Here is a 22,461-nt window from a genome sequence, read left to right as displayed (position 1 = left end):
ACCAAGCCAAAAACCTACCTCCAAGTTATTATTTTTGATAACCCCAAACTATCTGCTAAAATTCCTTGATGCTAAGGAAATTATCAAATTCTAAGGAATCCAAAACTAAATTGAAATTTCTTCCCTTAAGTATTTTTAGGTTTAGTCTTTATTTACATTTGTGTACTTTCTTTTTGAAGTCTTTATTTTAGATCACAGAAATTACATGCTGGAGACCAGGACCCCTCCCCCCCCCATATCAGTGCTGAAAAACACTTCACTGTATTCTAGAAAATATTCCCTCTCTCTGTTTTGCAAATTATCAAATGGCCTCAGTTTTATACCCAATTTTTAATCTGGCAGGCAGAGGCTGAAGTCAGTAGCCATGGAAGAAAGCCAATATAATTTAGTAAATGTGTGCAGTACCCTCCATTGCCGTTAAGCCCTAAAACCTGGCAAGAAGGAAATGGACTTCTTCCATTATCTCATATGCTCATTTCTATTCCATCTATCCTCCACTCTACTTTTATGGAGAGTTCCTTCTACCACTATTCTGTACAATAAATACACTTCTCTTCACCTCCAACTGCCTACACAGGTACTGGCCACATCATTCATTCATTCAATATTTACTGAATGCCCTCTGTCTTCCATGTACTGTGACAGATTCCAAATATACAAAGAAGGATTAATGGAATATATACTGCTTTGATATTTTAAAAGTCAACTTATTAAATTAAATGGTATTATAATATTTCAGTCAAAATTAGCTACAATTTAATAGGTTAGTTTGCAGATTTTTTATTTGGCTGTTTCCAAACAGGCTGACTTCCTTACGGCATGCTGTATTTCACAGAAAACAGATTGTTCTTCACCAGAGCACAGCAATGACATAGGGAGTTAACTTTTATATGTAAGCATATACATCTCTTACTCTCAATTTAAGGAAAATGCACAAAAGCTGACCATGATATTATTTTTATTGAAAAGCAATATAAAATGGAAATAATATGAATATTTTACATTATTTCTTCTGTTATATTTTTATGCTTTGTGCTGTAATTTACTTACTGAAACATTTTACATTGGATTTCCACATTATTGGATATCTATTAGTGTTCAATTAGAACAGCTTAATGAGCTGCTAATCTCTAGCTTTTCAGACCTTTCTTCTTAACATGTTTACTTATGTACAATGTGCAGATCTGATTTTGTTCTCCTCCACTCAGCCAACAGTTCTTTTTGTACATCTTCTGGCAGTTCATAGAAAATTTGAGGGTCAATGTCAGAAGGAAAAGTAATTTTCTCATCTGCAGAATCTTGCTCTCTATTTTCTGTAAGTCTTTCATCATGAGAAGCTGTTGTTATTGTTTGCTTATGGCTATGTGCAGTGTGGCTTTTTGTGAATAGTTGATCACTTTGCAAATTTGGAAATGAATGAAAAACTGATACAGCAGGGTTTGTATTTGAAAAGTGGAACCCCTGAGATTCTTTAGATTCTTGTCCCATTCTTTCATCTTTTAGTCTAATATCTACATAATAATCCTTCTGGCTAGACAGAAAAGAAGAACTACTGCTATTTAAGCCTGATGTCCCAGGTTCACACAAAGAGGATACCTCTTTGCTACTGGATAAATGATCTCTAGTATTTAAGGGAGTATTTTGCATTTGTTTTGTAGAGAAGAAAGACAACACTCCTCTAGAGGCATGTAATGGACAACTCAGACTTTCTTTTCCTTGAAAATTCTCTGTAGATTTTCCAGAAAGGATTTCTTCTTGAATATCTCTTGGAAGCTGCTTAAAGACTTCTTGGTCAATACCCTCAGGAAGTGAATGGAGTGGAAATTCATTAATATCTTTTTCTTTAGAAAAATCTGTAGTATCTACTGGAGACTCCCCAGTCCTTGTACTTTCAATTCTTCCACTTGGTACAAAACTCCAATTTGTTTTTTTGTCTTTAGAAAAATCTTCCATATGAGTGTCTTTTACTTTCTAGAACACAAGGATAACAGAATAATTTAGATACCTGACATCTTTTAAACACCCTTACTGCTGAAGAGTGCCAGTAGCTAGTATCTGACAAAATGTTTTTATCCTACTCAGCAACTTCAAACCTTTATGTTCAGTTCCAAACAACTACAGATGACTAACCTCACACTGCTGTACGGACCTTTACTCACTATTCTAGGAAGAGGCTTCCTTTCTGGATAGCACTATGTCAGAGCAGTATTCAGAGGCCCAGAAAGATCTTAACAACCATGTGTTCAAATTTGCAATACTATAAATAATAGAATGGCTTTAAAAAAGCTAATTGATTCATCTAAGGAAATATTTTTTAAAAGATAGAAGTATGGGACTGGCGCTATGGCATAGCGGGTAAAGCCGCCGCCTGCAGTGCTGGCATCCCATGTGGGCACCGGTTCAAGTACCCACTGCTCGACTTCCAATCCAGGTCTCTGCTGTAGCCTGGAAAAGCAGTAGAATATGGCTCAAGTCCTTGAGCCCTTACACCTGTGTGGGAGTCCCAGAAGAAACTCCTGGCTACTGGCTTTGGATTGGCATAGCTCTAGCCATCCCAGCCAATTGGGGAGCAAACCAGAAGATGGAAGACTTTCTCTGCCTCTCCTTCTCTTCCTGTACTCTTTCAAATAAATTAATAAATCTTTTAAAAAAATGGGAATTTAACATCAAGGACTCGTATTCCAAAATTACTTTTATTATAGAGAGTAACTTTAAGAAAAACAAAAATGATTTGGTAATGGTAAAAGTTGACATCATTAAGATATAGCATTATTTTACATGTAAGTAAAATAAAAATTTTAAAAAAACTCCACTTCTCATTTGTACAATATGGTTTTTCACTTAAATTTCTCCTTTAGCTTTAGCTCCATTAAAATGTATATATTTTCAAATGCTACTCAGTAAGCATCAATATAATAATAACTTTAAAAATTAAAAGGAGGGGCTGGTGCTGTGGCGTAGCAGGTAAAGCCACCACCTGCACTGCCAGCATCCCATATGGGCCCAGTTTAAGTCCCGGCTGCTCCACTTCTGATCCAGGTCTCTGCTATGGCCTGGGAAAGCAGTGAAAGGTGGCCCAAATCCTTGGACCCCTGCACCCACGTGGGAGACCCAGAAGAAGCTCCTGGCTCCTGGCTTCGGATGGGCACAGCTCCAGCCATTGCGGCCACTTGCAGAGTGAACCAGCGGATGGAAGACCTGTCTCTCTGCCTCTCCTTCTCTCTATGTGTAACTCTGTCTTTCAAATAAATAAATAAATCTTTAAAAAAAATTAAAAAGAGTACAAGAGATTCACATCATATTTATTAAGCACCTACAGTGTGTTAGACATATGCAAGGTACTTACATTTATATTTCTATAATGCCACAGTAAATTAGGGGTCTACGATTCCTATTCTTCAGATTAATTAAAATATAAGAAGTAAAATTTTTTAAAAATTCTCTTTATAAATGGAATAAAAAGGATACCAAAAAAAGTAATTTGAAAAGGGCATTCAGCCACTATTTACATAATACTATATTTTCATTTTTAATATAAGTGGAAAGAAAATCTTACTATAGTATTGATTAAATTATAAATTAAAAAATTTGTTTGAGTTAAAATTATAGGCATTAACAATTTAATAAAAGATTATTTTTTAAAAACATGCCAAATTTACTAAATTTTAAAAAAGTTTTAATGTTGAAAATGCTGGCTTATGCCTCCCTCTATGCATGCAGTTAATTTCTATAATTCTAAAATCAGTAGTCAATTCTATCAATATTTATCAGAATACAATATAATTTCTTTTCTTTTTTTTTAAATTTATTTATTTGACAGGTAGAGTTGTAGTCAGTGAGAGAGAGAGACACAGAGAAAGGTCTTCCTACCACTGGTTCACTCCCCAAATGGCCGCCGCGGCCAGTGCTGCACCAATCTGAAGCCAGGAGCCAGGCGCTTCCTCCTGGTCTCCCATGCGGGTGCAGGGTCCAAGTACTTGGGCCATCCTCCACTGCCTTCCCGGGCCACAGCAGAGAGCTGGACTGGAAGAGGAACAACCGGGACTAGAACCCGGCGCCCACATGGGATGCCGGTGCCACAGGCGGAGGATCAACCAAGTGAGCCATGGCGCCAGCCCACAATATAATTTCAAAACTAAGAAAATTCAAAGACTTGAGCCACAAAGTTGTCAGAAGGGTGCTGGCAACATATATATAAATTGATAATAAGATCTGATCTCTAGTATCTGAAGATATGCTTATATTTATGAGCTAATCCATCATATTGGTATACTGGTATACTGGTAGAAAATGTTTTCACACTTCCAAAGCAGTGACTCTCCATAGTGTTTTTCTCTTTTACTCAGAGATGCTATGTCTTCTTATTAGATCACAATACATTTAAAGTCAGCAACCATAATATGATAGGTAAAACAACTTCAGAAAGTTTGTGGGAAAGTGGAATTAAAAGATAAGTTCATTTTGATGCCAAAAAAAAAATTGCAATCTACACTTGTAAGGAGTCTTCAAAGAGTTTCAGAAAATACATATTAGGAGAAAACAATGCATGAATTTCAAAAAAAAAATTTTATTTATTTATTTTTTGACAGGCAGAGTGGACAGTGAGAGAGAGAGACAGAGACAAAGGTCTTCCTTTTTGCCGTTGGTTCACCCTCCAATGGCCGCCGCAGCCAGCGCGCTGCAGCTGGTGCACCGCGCTGATCTGAAGGCAGAAGCCAGGTGCTTATCCTGGTCTCCCATGGGGTGCAGGGCCCAAGCACTTGGGCCATCCTCCACTGCACTCCCAGGCCATAGCACAGAGCTGGTCTGGAAGAGGGGCAACCGGGACAGAATCCGGCACCCCGACAGGGACTAGAACCCAGTGTGCCGGCGCCGCAAGGCGGAGGATAATTAGCCTATTGAGCCACGGCACCGGCTTCAAAAATTTTTTGCACCAAAAAAAACTTACTTTTTAATTCAATTTTTCAATAAATGTTCTGAAGTACTCTCATAGCCCAAACAAGTAAGTCATCCAAACAATATCACTGGAAAGAATGTCTAACTCAGATCAGCTAAACACAAACTCAGACCCAGTAAGAATGTACTTACAAAACTACGCTTGCCAGAGCGTGCAGTTGTTAATGATGGCGTTAAGTAACGATCCATAGGCCCTTTCTTCGCACTACTTAGTTCTTTAAGGTTGCAGAAGCACACACTCAGAAGGGTAAGGTGAAATGGCATCTTCACATTCACCATATTTCGAAAAAGTTTCATAAGTATATCAGCCATAGGGGTCATCACATCATTACTTCCTAAATAAAATGTTTAAGAAGACAATATATAAATATATTACATCAATTAATATTAAGATCTTAGTATAACTTACGTTGCTTAGATTAAGAAATTAAAATCCTAAATACATGTCTTTGATTATCTTGGCATTACACACTAAACAAGGACATCTCAACATAAATACTAAATACCAAATGAGTTAGTTTTCAAAAGATGTGAAATATAGGGTTTCTGGTTACAGTAAAGTGATAAGAGTTGGAAAATCTTCCCCTCCCAAAACTATTATAAAACTGAACAAAAATATATTTTAAAAAAAACCATTTTAGGGATCTGGAAATGAAGCAAAGGCAAGCAAAGTAAAAAGCAGTGATTCATGAAAAGTTGCTAGAACTTAAGAAGTGGGTGACAGCAGCCTTACTGCTGAGATTGTTCACATACCCCTTATACAGCTCAGTTAATAAAATCACTCCACCATGGTGATGCCAGCTGTGAAACCCCGAGCATCACTGATAATGATAAGCCTGACTTGAGGCAGGGGACAAAAGCTCCACTCACACTCACACTTGGCAGTGCTGCTAGTAAAATGAGCAAACATAGTAGGAAACAAATGGGGAAATCCCACAGCTTTGCTAGCCTGAGGTTACAGACATGGTATGGGTAATTAAACGATAAGTGGGATGGCCAGGAATTTAACCAGGATATCTGGAAATGGGAGATCCACTGAGGGTCTAGATAAGTTCACCTTGGTGACTGAGAGACTGCTTGCATACAGAGCGAAGGCCAGAGAGAGCCCAAGCTCACCACACATTCTTAACTGAAATGGCTACATGTATACTGAGGAGAGATACAGGAAGATCTAGCAGAAAACAAAAATCAAGGCAGGGAAAAAGTGGTTAGCTAGCAATTAAGATGCCCATATCCCACATCAAAGTGGTATTCCATTCAAAGGTTCTATTCCAGGCTCTGGCTCCTGACTCCAGCTTCCCACCAATGCATACCCTGAGAGGTAGCAGTGATGGCTCAAGTAATTGGGTTCTTGCCTCCCAAAAAATATAAGACACATGACTCATCACAGAAAAGGGGATAATATATACAGCTGTGCCTATTTACAATTTATTATCTTTCTGTTCCAAATTTGCCCTTCAAGTAGCTGCTCTGCAATAATAAACTAGACTCTAAATAATTTTTCCAGAGAACATAATGTAAGCTTTGTCAATACAGACCACCAGAGGAGCACTGCAGGAGGAAGGGGCTTTTCTTCTTGGTTCCAATGTATAGTCATTTACTTTTTCTTGGTCCTGTTGCATAATCTGTTCATAGCACCTATGTGTGAGCACATCCCAGTGTTGTGCCACACCACAAACATGTAAAATGGGCCCTCTCCTGGCATCTCAAGCCTCAGTCCCAAGCTTAGTATCTAACTTACAATCACCTTACCACTCTAAGACTTCTGGTAGTTAAGACCCTGTTTGTAGACCAGCTTCTCATAGCACAGTGCCTAGATTCAAGTCTCAGCTCTGCTCCCAATTCCAGCTTCCTGTGTAGCTGGAAGGCGTCAGGTAATAGCTACAGTACTTGGGTCCATGCCACTCACATGAGAGACCTGGACTTGGTTCTGGCTCCTTACCAGTTGGCCCAGCAGGCATTTGGGGAGTGAACTACAGATAGGCTATTTTGTCTGTCTGCATGACTCTCAAATTATTTATTTATTTATTTGAAAGGCAGAGTGACAGAGCATGAGAGTGGGAGTGAAACAGAGAGGTATGGAGGAAAAGGGGCAGGAGGATGGGTGTCTTCCATCTGCTGGTTTACTCCCTAATTGCCCACAATGACCAGGGTTGGGCCAGGCCAAAGCCAAGAGCCAGAAACTGCACTGGGTCTCCCATGTGGACAGCAGGAACCAAGTACCTGGGCCATTATCCACTGCCTCCCAGGCATTTGAGCAGGAAGTTGGATCAGAAATATGAAGCAGCTGGGCCTCAAACCAGCACTCTGATTTGGGATGCAGGTGTCCCAAGCAGCAGCTTAACCCTCTGTGCCACGATTCTTGTTCCTCAAATGAAATTTTTAAAAATTCAAAAGTTTTTAAAAGTAATACTGCATGCTCCAGCTGCAAACTGTGGCCCAAATCTTTCTGCATGCCCACCCAGCAGCCTTCACTGGTCTACAACCAAGCGTTTTCTACAGCCTTCACAGACAGATGTCCTCTCTTCCACCCTGCACTAGCAGCAGAATGCCTTCCCTCGGTGCAATCACCCGTCAGCCTCTGCTTGCCTGTATGCTGCAGGGCTGTTTACAGAAGCTTCCCAACATATCCAAAGTCTGAGCAGTGGGGAACACTTTCAAGGATCATTTATCCAGTAAAATTGTCATTTAAAGTACACCATAAATTTTAGTTACATTGAGCTGCTGTTTGATACTATTTCTCAACTCTTTTTTTTTTTTTTTTTTTTTTTTTTTTTTTGGACAGGCAGAGTGGACAGTGAGAGAGAGAGAGACAGAGAGAAAGGTCTTCCTTTGCCATTGGTTCACCCTCCAATGGCCGCTGCAGCTGGTGCGCTGCAGCCGGCGCACCGCGCTGATCCGAAGCCAGGAGCCAGGTACTTATCCTGGTCTCCCATGGGGTGCAGGGCCCAAGCACTTGGGCCATCCTCCACTGCACTCCTGAGCCATAGCAGAGAGCTGGCCTGGAAGAGGGGCAACCGGGACAGAATCCGGCGCCCCGACAGGGACTAGAACCCAGTGGGCCGGTGCCGCTAGGCAGAGGATTAGCCAGTTGAGCCACGGCGCCGGCTCAACTCTTCTTTTCAAACTCAACCAGAACTCTATCCAAGATAGATCATATGCTAGGCAATAAGTTTCAATGAATTTAAATGGATTGAAATTATTCAAAGTTTGTTTTTTAATAAACATTAAATATAAATTAGAAGTCAACAACAGAAAAAAGTTAGGGTAATCAACAAATATTTGGAAATTAACACATTTTTAAAGATTGGGGTAAAGGGAACAGCATTGTGGCATAGAGGGTAAAGCTGCCGCCTGCAATGCCAGCATTCCATTATGGGTACCAGTTCGAATCCCAGCTGCTCCACTTCAATCCAGCTCACTGCTAATGGCCTGGGAAAATCAACAGAAGGTGGCCCAAGTGTTTGGTTCCCTGTACCCAAGTGGAAGATCTGGTTCCTGGCCTGCCCCAGCACTGGCCATTGCAGCCATCCAGGGACTGAACCAAAGGATGGAAGACCTCTCTCTTTCTAGTGTGTGTCTCTCCCTCTCTCTCTGTAAATCTTTCAAAGTAAATTAATTAATTAAAAAAAGATTAGGAGTAAAAAAATCCGAAGAGATATAAGAAACTATTTTGTCCTTATTGAAAAATAAGCAAAGCAAATTTACAGACTGCAACTAAAGCAACTACTTAAAAGGAAATACAGGGGGCCGGCGCTGTGGCACAGAGGGTTAATGCCCAGGCCTGAAGCACCGGCATCCCATATGGGTGCCGGTTCTAGTCCTTGCTGCTCCACTTCTGATCCAGCTCTCTGCTATGGCCTGGGAAAGGAGTAGAAGATGGCCCAAGTCCTTGGGCCCCTGCACCCACCCACCCAGAAGAAGCTCCTGGCTCCTGGCTTCAGATCAGCGCAGCTCCGACTGTTGCGGCCAACTGGGGAGTGAACCGTCAGATGGAAGACCTCTCTCTCTGCCTCTCCTCTCTCTGTGTAACTCTGACTTTCAGGAAAATAAATAAATATTTATATAAAAAAAGGAAATATAAAACTTTAAGCTTCAATATTAGAAAAGAACTATAAAATAAGTAACCTAGGTAGTTATCTTAAGAAACCAGGAGGGAAAAGGAAAATTAACCTTAAAGCAAACAGAAAAAATATAAGGATCGGAGCAGGAACAACTGTAGTAGAAAAATAGAAAAATATTTCAAAAAGTTGATCAAAATAAAATTTAAAGATAAATTTATTTTGGTGCAAAAAATTTTTGAAGTCCTATGGTTATCCTTCAAAAGATGCATTTTTATGAACTTTTAGCCCATAATAGAAAAATAATGGAGATAACAAAATTGATAAATCTTGGCTAAAATACCAAAATAAAAGACGTAAGTTACCAAAACTGAGAATGTCAGTGGAAACATCAATAAATTCTACAAAAATTAAAAAGACTAACAGTAGTATTAACAACTTCATGTCAACAAATTAATGACTTGGATAAAAAGCACAAATTCCCAGAAGATACAAATTACCAAAACTGATGCAAAATAAATACAAAATTGAATAGACTTTTAACAAATCCACCCAATAGTTTGTACATACATTATCCACAGAACCATTTTTTATAATAGCAAAAAAAAAAAAGAATGCAATCTATATTCACATAAATCAGTTACCTCACCCGGCATAGAGTTGTGGTGGTTTTGTTTAAAAAATGGAAAGCAGTCTGAATCCTCACTTTTACTATTTATTTAAAAACAACAAAGTTTTCCAGTGAAAATTTCTCATAGAAAAATTCCTAACTACTGACTTCTATGAAGACCCTCCATATATTTCTAACTCAAAGTATACTTTTTTAAGAGTTCAAGTTGAATATTAAATTCTGAGAAAACTAGTCCATACCTGTCCCTAACTTCTGAATTACATGAGATGGGATAGGGCACTGTCGACTCTCACGACCACAGAGCTTCCCAGATGAAAACCGACGGATTATTAATCTTACTGTATGGGGCTTCCTTCCATCTTGGCATACTCTAAAATAAGTGGAGATAGGGAATTAGAAAAATACTACCTAAAGATTTTTTAATGGGTAACACCTCATTCATGTAAAAGTTCCAGGTTTGGCAACTAAAAGGGTGTTGCAGAAAGTTCATGGAAAAATTACATTAAAAGATAAAGTTTGGTACCAAAAAAATACCTTGAAACCCACGTATAGTTCTTCAAGGTACACTTTCCATGTGCTTTTTGAAGATACTTTGACATTATATATATATAATACATAGCTAAGTACTAAGCAATAAAGATCCCTGAATACATAAATAAACATCACAAAGTCTAAACACCAACACTCTGAAATTGTGTGAGGCTCCCAAGTCTCATTCAGAATTGAGTGCTGGCAGAAACAGAAATAAGACATAACTGTAACAAGCTGTCTTATAATCCACATCCAATATATTACCAAAAGCAACATAATAAAAGCTGCAGAAAATTTAAGAAATTAGAGAAAATCATTCACTGACAGAAGCAAATAAGTGAAACATGCCAATATTTTGTATGAATTTTTTTTTATAAAATGAGATTACTAAAAGTAAAATGTGAGGCAGGCATGTGGCCTGGCAGTTAAGCTGCTGGTTTGGATCCCAACTTTCATACTTGAATGCCTGAGGGAATCCTGACTGCTCCCAATTCCAACTTCCTGCAAATATGTACCCTAGGAGGCAGCAGGTGATGGCTCAGGCAGCTGGGTCCCTGCTACTCCCCAGGAGACCTGGTCTGAGTCCCAAGCTTCTAGCTTTGCTCAACTCTGCCCCAGCTGTTACTTTTGGGAGGTAAACCAGTGGACAGTTCTAACTGTCTCTATGCCACCTGAATAAGAAATTTTAAAAATCTTTTAATATTCTTATAAAATGGAATTACTTTTGTTAAGGAGCACTCCCCAAATAGATCCCAGAGAGTCAGTAGTATCACCACTACCTGATTAACAGTGTTAAGAGCACTACTTTAAAAGGTAGTACTTAGGAAGGTAAGCTTTTATGCTTGCATAGTAAAAGAAACCCATCAAGAGGTCTGCAGAGCACCTGCCATCCCATATGGGCACCGGTTCAATTCCTGGCTGCTCTACTTCCAATCTAGCTCCCTGCTAATGCTCCTGGGAAAGCAGCAGAAAACGGCCCAAGTGCTTGGCCCTTGCACCCACGTGGGAGACCGGGAAGAAACTCCTGGCTCCTGGCTTCAGATTGGCCCAGCTCCAGCCCTTGCAGCCATCTGGGGAGTGAACCAGTGGGTGGAAGACCCCTCTCTCTCTCTCTTCTGCCTCTGCCTCTCTATAACTGTCTTCCAAATAAATACACAAATCTTAAAAAAAAAAAAAAAAAGAATTCCATCCAAATGGTCTTGGTTTTGGTGTTGAAATGAATGTGTTAATGATATGAAAAATCTACTTAAAAAGTAGAAAATCTAATTAACTGGAAAAATAAATGTAATGTAATTAAAGGAAAACATTTTCCTTAGTATATGCATGGCGATGCATGAAATACCAAACACAAAATGCAAGTATAGTATATCATTAAGCAAACTAAAATTGAAGATTCTGAATTAGTAAAATTAATTTTGTAGTAAGTAATTTTTCTCTTCTCTTATTCCTTTATTATAAAACTTGATGGCTGCTTAACGGGGTTAATAAAATGTTTTAAGTGGTTCCTGAAAACATGTTACTAATTTCAGGATCTTCTAATTAAACTTGCTCTAGTAAGTAATGATGCAATTCAAAGAGTACGATATGCTAATTAGATACATTAGAAAAAGGTTACATCCTAAGCCATCTTAAACTAGTGCCTACAGTGTGGATTAAAAATTATATGGTTTTACATTCCCTTCATCCCTATAATATTAACCACCATTACTCCAGAAAAAAAATTAACACACACAGGCAAATCACTTAGATAATATTATACCTCAACCACTAAAGTAAGGGGCCATGCTGTAAGGGACAGGAGACTGGCAAGCAGAAATATGAACAAAGAGTTAATACTTGATATTTCGTGGATTTCAAGCATCAAATCTCATTTTGGGGCTGACTCTTCAAGTAAGAGAACCTATAAGGCATACTCTTATTATAGTTTCTCCATGTGCATGCAGAGCTTTCTAATGGCCATGTATTTAAGCACAGTCTTATATTTAGATCAGGTTGGGAAAGCTTTTTCTGCCAAGGGTTATTTGGGTATTTATAGCATCATTCAGGCCACACAAAACTATCAACTTAAAAATTAGCCTGTTGGGGCTGGCGCTGTGGTGTAACGAATAAAGCCACCGCCTACAATTCTGGCATCCCATATGGTTGCCAGTTCGAGTCCCGGCTGCTCCACTTCCAATCCAGCTCTCTGCTATGGTCTGGGAAAGCAGTAAAAGATGGCCAAGTCCTTGGGCCCCTGCACCGGATTGGGAGACCTGGAGGAAGCTCCTGGCTCCTGGATTTGGATCAGCACAGCTCTGGCCATTGCAGCCAATTGGGGAATGAACCAGAGGATGGAAGATCTCTCTCCCTGCCTCTCCTCTCTCTGTGTGTAACTCTGCCTTTCAAATAAATAAATGAACCTTTGAAAAAAATTAGATTGCTATAGATTTATTGAAAATCAAGTCCTGCCTGCAGATGCCTTGGCAGGACCAGACCAAATGATTTCCCCAGCCTATACAGCCCACAGGCTAGATGCCGCCCCTTCCTGCACCCTGATTTAGATGAAGCAGAGTAAATGATCCTGGTTCACTAGCACACTCACACACCCAGCCTGAGTCACACTGCTAGAGTTGAGTCATACAGTCAGCCCCAGCTGAGCGAAGCTTAGCAAAGCACTGCATGGCCCTGCTCAAAACAAGAAAGCCAGGCTGCATAAAGTTGTAGGAAATTTCACTTCACCAGTTTTCTCAGACTCAGAGTCATTTGAAAACCATTTTACCTAGATACAGTTAAATCCCCAGGGCCACTAAGAAACACACCTAATGCAAGCTGTTATATCTCTAACAATAGAGAATCACAGAAATTGGGGGAAAAGATATACTACTCTTTTATAGAATATTGATAAATACATGTATGATGACTACTAAGGAGCATCAGAAAACTAAATTTCTTGTTCAGTTTACTTTATGCTAGCTGTACACTGTTAGTCCCAGTGGACTCTCATCATGTACTTACAGATCAGAAGCCCTGCACACACTTGCAATCACTCACACATAGGCCCATCTATCCATTCCTTCCTTTGACTCTGTTTTCTTTCACATAATCTGAGGCAAAGGAGATATGAAGGAGATCTGGAATTGTGACAAAAGAAATCCTCTTTGCATTTTTCCCCCTCTTACTGAAAATCAAGTAACTATTAGGTTGAGGGCGAAGGCTTTGCAATTGCCACAGCAAAGAAAACTTCCTTCTCATCTAAGGACTAGAATAAGCCTAGGAATGTTAGAGATAGCCATAAAATCTCTTTAGGAAACTATCTGCAACTTAAGATCCACAGTACAACTACAGTGTTACTACAATTAAGACCAGTGGAGGTAGATGCCTTCAACGTAGTTAACAGGACCTGTTAATATCTTTGTGGTAGTTTTGAATGCAGAGAAATCCAGTGATAAATGTATCTTTACATGATTTAGTTTCTAGTTAACCTGTAAGTTCAAGATAAAATATCAAGCATTGTTTCCATACTCTATAATGAACAAATATAATGAATGACTTGGAAACACAGGTTGAAAATCACCTGTTCAAAAGACTAGTAAGCAGTTCTTCAATCTTTTTTCTGACTTCAACTTCTGATGAACATTTTTTAAATGAATCTTCTTCACTAAAGGACTATCAAAGAAAAATAAAGATTTACATAAACTCAAATAAATACATCCAATCGTCAGTATATAAGTCAAATATTCAACACATTCTTTACTAACTTACCTCTTGTGCTTAGTTTGAGACATTTAGTTCCCATTTATGTTAACTGCTCTTATCTGCAAGTTATTGTAGTTCACTAGAAAGTTATAAAGCTCTAATATCAATTCAAAACTTTACTGTGAGATTATAGCAACATTCTTAACCCCCTAGGACTACTCAAATCTGAGTTTACCCTTACACATATCATTTAACCTTTCTAAAGTACAGCATCTTCCACCTAAGAAGAGAAGGAAAGGGGGAGGACTGAATGAATAAATAACAGTACTACCTACCTGAAAGTTCGTTGTGTAGATTACATAGACTATAATGTATATAAAGCACTTAGAACAGTGCTTGGCACATAGGAAAAATGCCAACCAACGTTAACTATGTCATTATATCTGTCCCCACTTGCTAAATCACTGGGTTACTTTGAAAACAAGATTTTTGAAATATTAAAATATTTGCCTCCTAGTGTATGGAATATAAGCTTGTGAAATTAAGTTGTATTCCAAGTAGCTAAGTAGAGACATAAAAATATCAACACTTAAGATTCAACTTAAGAATATTTATTAACCTACATCAGGTTTCTCACAGAAAGCGGATCATGTACTAACCTAGTAAACAAATTAAAAGAATAAGAATGTGGTACTAAACTTAGAAATCTTTACCTCAAATAGTATGACAATCAGAGTTTAATGAAAATAACACCATCACATACCTGAGGTGGCCCTGAGGGTATCACAGGAGAGTTATCTTCTCCAAAACTGAGCTTCTGGATACGCTGAGCAACTGAAATTCCTAATTCCTTCTCTAATATTTTAGATGAAAAGGTCTGGAGATCATGCACACTGGTGATACCCAGCACTTCAAGACGTTTGGTAGTTTTATAGCCAACACCTAAGCAAAAAAAACTGCCCAGTGTTAAAGTAGTTTTCTCCTTAAAATGAAGCTAATAAAATATATCAACTATATCTAAGTTCCATAATTAATATTTACAAAGATCAAACTCTGTTGCAACTTAGGTGGTTCCTTCCACCCAGGCCTCAGAGTTGTATGTATCTCTTTTAAGCCCTCACAATATGTAATATAATGTATTCAAGAATCATGGCTATTATTAATGCAAAAAAAAGGACTCACTAGAGCAATTAAAATTAATTAATGTGAGCTTATTAAGTAATCTAACTCCTATATAAAATACTACACAATTATCCACAAGTCATATCTAGCAATATTTACTATCCAGAACACAACCAAAAGCCAGAAAGGAAATAAGCAAAATATCTTAATAGCAAAACTATCACAAAGCTCTTGCACTAAAGCTCACCCTAATTTTATTCATATGAGAAATAATCAGACCAATTAGTGCCTCTTTATTCCTTTCATTTTGTTTAATTTTTAAAATTGATTAATTTAGTTTTTAGTGGTAAGCAACATAGCAAGATTTAATGGGTTATGGCACCTGTCAAGATGATGGGCACCTGTCCAGATGTATCTGAGAAAGTGCCCAGTCATTCAGATGGGGGTAAAGCATGGTTACAAAATTTAATACACAGAATAAACCTGTCAGGCCAGGTGGGCATCTCAGGAAAGAGCTGAGAGCCTCATTTTTAAAAGTAACAATAATCTGGGGCTGGCAACATGGCTTAACAGGTAAAGCTGCTGCCTGTGATGCCATTATCCCTGGATGCTCCACTTCTGATCCAGCTCCCTGCAAATGGCTGGGAAAGCAGCAGAAGATGGCACAAGTGCTTGGGTCTCTGCACCAGGTGGGAGACCAGGATGAAATGCCTGGCTCCTGGCTTCAGCCTGGCCCTTGTGGCAATCTGGGGAGTGAATAAGTGGTTGGAAGGTATCCCCCCCACCTTCTCTCTCTCTCTGACTTTCAAATAAATAAAACAATAATCTATAATCTATGGTTATCTGATCTCCTTGCAGAGTAAAAGCAGTCAACCAGAGGAGACAGGTGTACAGGAGGAATTACTAAAGTACAATGACAGATACTTTCACAGAAATAAAAGAAGGCTGGCAATTTAGCAATATGGAGAAAGAAGAAAGTCTGTAAAAAAAAAAAAAAAAAAAGCTACAAAATCACAAACATAAAGCCAAGTAAAAATTTCCGTACACTTCTGTACAGTATTTACTCCTTAATGTATTACAACCTGACATTATTCTTCAGAATACAGAGTCATACAACACACTTGTAATTTTATTACTTTAAGGAAGGTAAGGCATATATAATACATTTTGGAATCACCAAAACACGGGTTAAAAATGTAAAGTTATAGGGCCGGCTTCATGGCATAGCAGGTAAAGCTACCACCTGCAATGCACGCATCCCATATGGATGCAGGTTTGTGCCCCAGCAGCTCCACTTCTGATCCAGCTCCCTGCTAATAGCCTGGGAAAAGGCAAAGAAGATGGTCCAACTGTTTGGGTCCCTGCCTCCCATGTGGGAGACCAGAGGAGGCTCCTGGCTCCTAGCTTCCGCCTGGCCCAGTGCTGGCCATTTGCGGAGTGAACCAGCAGATCTCTCTGTAACTGTGACTTTCAAAATAACTAAATAAATCTATAAAAAATAAAATGTAAAATTATAACACCTAAAGGATTGTTTCAATTGTCTTAGAAATTCACTTGTACAAAATTTTAACATCTTATTCCCCAGCAATGCTAGAGAAATAAAATTTAGCACATCCATATAACAATGTAGATATTTGATTTTCAAAGATACAAACTTGCCCCGTGACCTGAATACATCACTGAAAATGAAAATGGAACTAGGGACCAGCGCTGCGCTGGAGCAGGTTAAGCCACTGCCTGCAACACTGACACTCATGTGGGTGCCTGTTTGAGTCCCAGCTGCTCCATTTCTGATCCAGCTACTCTCTAATTAGCCTGGGAAAGCAGCAAAAGATAATCCAAGTGTTTGGCTCCCTGTACTCATGTGGGAGACCTGGGTGGAGTTCCAGGCTCCTGGCTTTGGCCTAGCCCAGCCCCAGCCACTGTGGCTATTTGGGAAGTGAACCAGCAGATGGATGGTCTCTCTCTCTCTCCTTTCATTTCCCCCTCTCCCTGAAACTCTGGATTTCAAGTAGAAAAAAATTAAAATTAAATTAAAAGATAATTTTATTTTGGTGCAAAAAAATGTTAAAATTATAGCAAATCTTCATAATATGCATTTTTTTTTTTAATTTTGAAACTCAGAGTTACACAGAGAGGGGAGGCAAAGGGGAGGGGGTCTTCCATCTGATGGTTCACTCCCCAATTGGCCGCAACTTCCTGAACTGTGCTGATCCGAAGCCAGGAGCCAGGAGCTTCTTCCAGGTCTCCCACATGGGTGCAGGGGCCCAAGGACTTGGGCCATCTTCTACTGCTTTCCCAGGCCATAGCAGAGAGCTGGATCAGAAGTGGAGCAGCCGAGTCTCGAACTGCGCCCATATGGGATGCTGGCGCTTCAGGCCAGGGTGTTAACCCACTGCGCCACAGCACCGGCCCCCATAATATGCATTTTTTTAAAAGACTGTTTATTTTGAAAGTCAGAGCTACAGAGACAAAGGAGATACAGAGATTTTCCATCTCCTGGTTCACTCCCCAGATGGTCATAAGGGCCAGTGCTGGGCCAGGCCAAAGCCAAGAAAAGGAGCTTCATCTGGGTCTCCCAAGTGGGTGGCAAGACCCTAAACACTCGAGCCATCTTCTGCTAATTTTTTGAGGCCATTAGCAGGGAGCTGGATTAGAAGTAGAACAGATGGGAATCAAACTGGTACCCATATGGAATGCCAGTGTTGCAGGTGCTGGCCTTACCTACTACATCACAACACCATAATATGCATTTTCTAAAAGATTATTTACTTAAAAGGCAAAGCTACAGAGAGGGAGGGACAGAAAGGAAATGAGACAGTTTATCTACTGGTTCATTCCCCCAAATGATTGCAATGGCTAGGGCTGAGCTAGGCCAAAAACCAGGAGCTTGGAACTCTGTCCATGTCTCCCTCATAGTTGGTAGGGGCCTAAAAACTTGGGCCATCCTCCGCTGCCTTCCCAGGCACATTAGCAGGGAGCTGGATCAGAAGTGGAATAACCAGGACTGGAACTGGCGCCCATACAGGATGGCTGCAACACAAGCACAGGTTAAATCTACTATGCCACAATGCCGGTCCCTTCATCATACACATTTTCCCAGAACTTTTTGAAGACCCCTCCTACTTCATGGTTTTCAAAATTTTTTGTACCATAGTAAACTTATCTTAGGAGGTTGGATAAAGGATACCAAAGTAGACAGATGGAAGTAACAAGTTCTAATATGTCAAAGCACAAGGGAGTGACTAATTCCCAATGTGTTATTTACTGTATGAAAAACTGGAAGAGAGGATCCAGTAGGATCCAAACATATGAAAAAATAAGGAAATATAAAGGTTGGGGCTGGCACTGTGGTGTAGCAGGTTAAAGCCCTGGCCTGAAGTGCCAGCATCCCATATTGGGTGCTGCTTTTAGTCCTGGCTGCTCCACTTCCAATCCAGCTCTCTGCTATGCCTTGGGAAAGCAGTAGAACATGGCCCAAGTCCTTGGGCCCCTACATCCACGTGGTGAGACCCGGAAGAAGCTCCTGGCTCCTGGCTTCAGATTGGCACAGCTCTGGCCATTGTAGCCATCTGGGGAGTGAACCATCGGATGGAAGACCTCTCTGTCTGTACCTCTCTCCGTAACTCTTGTCTTTCAAATAAATAAAATAAATCTTAAAAAAAAGAAAAGAAAGAAATGTAAAAGTTAACTACCTGATTTGATCAGTTTATTCTGTGTATAGGTGTTAAAATACCATCCTTTACTCCATAAAAATGTGTATATATTACATGTAGATCAGAAATTTTAAAATGTAATTTAAAACTTTAGAAAACTAAACTTAGCTTTTAATTCTCTTTTCCTATAAACTTTCTGAAGCACCCCTACAATTCTAACTACACAAAAGTAGGTAAAAACAGAAAAGTACTTTCACATATTTCCTAATACAGAGTTGCTTTAGAAAACATGTCTTTTAATTTTCCTCAAGAGACAAGTACAAGTGTGTAAGAATTAATTACATTGTATCTATACTTTTTAAAATTAAAGAAATGCAATAAAACCAATATATACTTTTCAATGCATGTGTCTTACCAGGCATTTCCTTTATGTGGTTCAAACTATGCATGAGATCTTGACAACTCTCAGGTAATAAGACAGTTTGTTGATTTGGCTTAAAGACGCCAGAGACTAATTTTGCCAGTAGTTTATTAGAAGCCACTCCAGCACAGCCGGTGAGTCCCAACTGATTGTACATGGCTTCCCGCATCTCTGCTGCAATCTGAGACCCAATAAGTAGTCTGATGTGCAGGACATCGTGCAGGTTTACAGCTGTAAAAACAGACAAGATTTTTAAATGTTACATCAAAAATTTAATTTTCCTTTTCACAAACCAGTTTTCGAAAGGTACAAGGTTTAATAATCTATACCCAAACCCTTGTTACCACCACCACCACTGCTAGTGCTAGCCATTTGACTCATCTTTCATTGTTCATAAGACTACTGCAAAGTAAACAAATACCACAGGGGAATGTCAGGGGCCTGTGATAGTAAATGTATGCTGGGAGTGCTTAATTATTGACAAATTATGAAAACTGGCTTCATGAAAAAATTCTTACTGGCACTGATAAAAATTTTACCACATTTACCTGTTGGGAAGCATAAATTACATAATGAGAAAGTTAACACTGCAGTTTTAAAGAACTGAATCTAAACTTTACACACTAGCTGCAGGAGCCGCTAAAAATAAATTCTGACGCACAATTTAAGAAAGTAAGGAAGGAAAGAAGGGAGGGAGAGGGAAGGAGGAAGGAAATATCATTATATTCTGAGAATTCTATCTCCAAACTACACTGAATCTGTCCTCTTTGTATTAATGAGCCTATCCTTATCCTCAGGAAACTCATGCCTAAAAGGTCTACAGACAAAATATCATGAAATCTGCAATTTACTTCCAAATGCCTTAGTAATTAATAAATCAATCCATACTAAAAGTAAGATACAGCAAATATGCCCTAATGATAGTAGCTGGTACATCCACGACAAAGGAAACAACGAATGTTCTCTGCAGAATACTGCCAACTTTTCTGTATGTTTGAAAACATTTTTAATAAAACATTATGTGGAAAAGGAAGAATTGATGAGTAATTACACACTTTCTATTTGGAATTTAAAACAAAGTTCTCTTTCTACAAGAATATGCTCTAATCAATGAAGTCTGGGTTTGCCTTAAAAAGTACATAGAAATACATTTGGGGCCAGCACCACGGCTCAATAGGCTAATCCTCCGCCTGTGGCGCCGGCACACTGGGTTCTAGTCCTGGTCGGGGCGCTGGATTCTGTCCCAGTTGCCCCTCTTCCAGGCCAACTCTCTGCTATGGCCCGGGAGTGCAGTGGAGGATGGCCCAAGTCCTTGGGCCCTGCACCCGTATGGGAGACCAGGAGAAGTACCTGGCTCCTGCCTTCGGATTAGCACAGTGTGCCGGCCACAGCGTGCCGGCCACGGCAGCCATTGGAGGGAGGGTGAACCAACAGCAAAGGAAGACCTTTCTCTCTGTCTCTCTCTCTCTCACTGTCCACTCTGCCTGTCAGAAAAAAAAAAAAAAAAAAGAAAAGAAAGAAATACATTTGGGGGACAGGCACTGTGGCACAGCGGGTTAACGCCCTGGCCTGGAGTACTGGCATCCCATATGGGCACCGGTTCTAGTCTCGGCTACTTCTCTTCCAATCCAGCTCTCTGCTGTGGCCTGGGAAAGCAGTAGAAGATGGCCCAAGTCCTTGGGCCCCTGTAACCCACATGGGAGACCCTGAAGAGGATCCTGGCTCCTGGCTTCGGATCTGTGCAGCTCTGGTCATTGCAGCCAACTGGGGAGTGAACCAGTGGATGGAAGACCTCTCTCTCTTTCTCTCTGCCTTTCCTCTCTCTGTGTAACTCTGACTTTCAAATAAATAAATAAATCTTAATTTAAAAAATATATATATGTTTGGAACCTATTTGTTACTTAGCCCTTGTAAGCAACAAACGAGTACAGGTACAAAAGACACATAAAAAAATCATGCCTTCTAGAAATTATAGCTCTACTCCTTTCTTCTGTAGAGAACTATACTAGAGATTAATGACAGCTCTACAAAAGAGGAAGCTCAGGGGAAGCATATACTGAGACTAAGCAGCAAGAGGTCAGGCAAGTCTTACATAAAAACCAGTAGCTCGCCCTGATATGGAGTCAGCAGCAGAGTCACAAGATGTCTGGAAGCCTAATTATATACTTAATGGTGTCTACTGCAGCTTATTTTCAAACGCAAACATCCTTGGAAACATCATCAGTCACTCATACCCTAATATTTGAAGGGTATGAACCATTTTGCTCAAAGCTACTAAGAGTTGGCTAAGATTCCTTGAATAGATTACACAGAAACTTCCAGAAAACTAGCATATGACAGAGAGACCTGGACAAGATGAGAGCACAACACTGGGGTCTCAATGTCTCAAGGGAATAGAAGGGAATAAATAAAATACATCAAAGGCAAATTTAGCCCACCTCACAATTCTCCTTAGAGACAGGATTAGGAGAATCAAAAATCATTCTAAAACACATATTTCTAAAAATCAAGACAACTCATATAACAAAGGGTGACCTAAGAAGGGTTGGCTCTTAAAAATGAAAAAAAAGAATCACTATGTCAGAGTACTGAGCTATACAGCACCAAAATCTCATTTTCTGCAAACTTAGTATGGAATAACAACATCTGATTTTAGTTATACTGGACAGATCACTGAGTAGACATGGCTATCCTCCAACAAAAGTCAGAAATCTTTCAGAATGACACAGCAAGCTTAAACAGTAAGGAATGGATGCATTTGTAGTTACTAAATAGAATGAGAGAGAACTCACGTTGATTATTGTACACATGGCCCGACACAGTCACTGCAGAAAGTTCATCACTTGCAAGCTGCTGTAATCTCTTCTCAACTATTTCTGTCAGATCCACAAAATTTTCATCAAATCCAAGTCTCTCAACAACTGGACTAAATTCTTCCAGCAATTCTAAGTTGAAACAATATTGGAATACAGATGTCATTGAAGATATAGGTTTAACCATTTAACGCTTTAAGAATATATCAAATTTACTCATCTTGTTAAGATTTTATACATATTCAAATTCCACAATATGTTTAAAAAGTCCTCAGTTAACTGGGATTTATTTCCCCTGCACCACATTTTGGGTAGAGACAATGTTTTACAACAAACAAGTCCAAAAATGACATTTCCAGGGTAATTACTCATGGTGATATATTTAGCTCATTCCTCTATAATTTTTATATCAGTAGTACATTAAATATCACTGTTTATAGTTAATTACAATCTCGAATCAGTGTCAAACAATTATAGTCTCCTTAAGAAAGCAAAACCATGTAATTTCAGCTGTACTTTCCACAAGTTTAAAAAAGGCAAAACAAAATAACACTTAACATCTTAAATTATTACTGGGTCAAACAGAAGTCATTTA

The 22,461-nt window shown here is 39.4% G+C and overlaps 1 protein-coding gene across 1 annotated transcript in view; it reads right to left on the bottom strand.

Moving 5' to 3' along the window:
* Positions 1-764: 764 nt before the first annotated feature.
* Positions 765-22,461, bottom strand: part of POLI (DNA polymerase iota) — a 28,957-nt gene continuing 7,260 nt past the window's right edge. The window contains exons 4-10 of the mRNA XM_062201686.1: positions 21,846-21,998; positions 19,048-19,284; positions 14,618-14,796; positions 13,733-13,824; positions 9,888-10,018; positions 5,089-5,291; positions 765-1,971 (exon numbers count right to left, since the gene is read on the bottom strand). Of these exons, the coding sequence (XP_062057670.1) occupies positions 1,162-1,971; positions 5,089-5,291; positions 9,888-10,018; positions 13,733-13,824; positions 14,618-14,796; positions 19,048-19,284; positions 21,846-21,998 (1,805 nt within the window). The 3' untranslated portion in view covers positions 765-1,161. The remainder of the gene's footprint in view (positions 1,972-5,088; positions 5,292-9,887; positions 10,019-13,732; positions 13,825-14,617; positions 14,797-19,047; positions 19,285-21,845; positions 21,999-22,461) is intronic.

The sequence above is a fragment of the Lepus europaeus genome, chromosome 9 (genome assembly GCF_033115175.1).
Source record: "Lepus europaeus isolate LE1 chromosome 9, mLepTim1.pri, whole genome shotgun sequence".
NCBI classification, from domain to species: Eukaryota; Metazoa; Chordata; class Mammalia; order Lagomorpha; family Leporidae; genus Lepus; species Lepus europaeus.
This window is presented reverse-complemented; position numbering and strand designations above follow the sequence as displayed.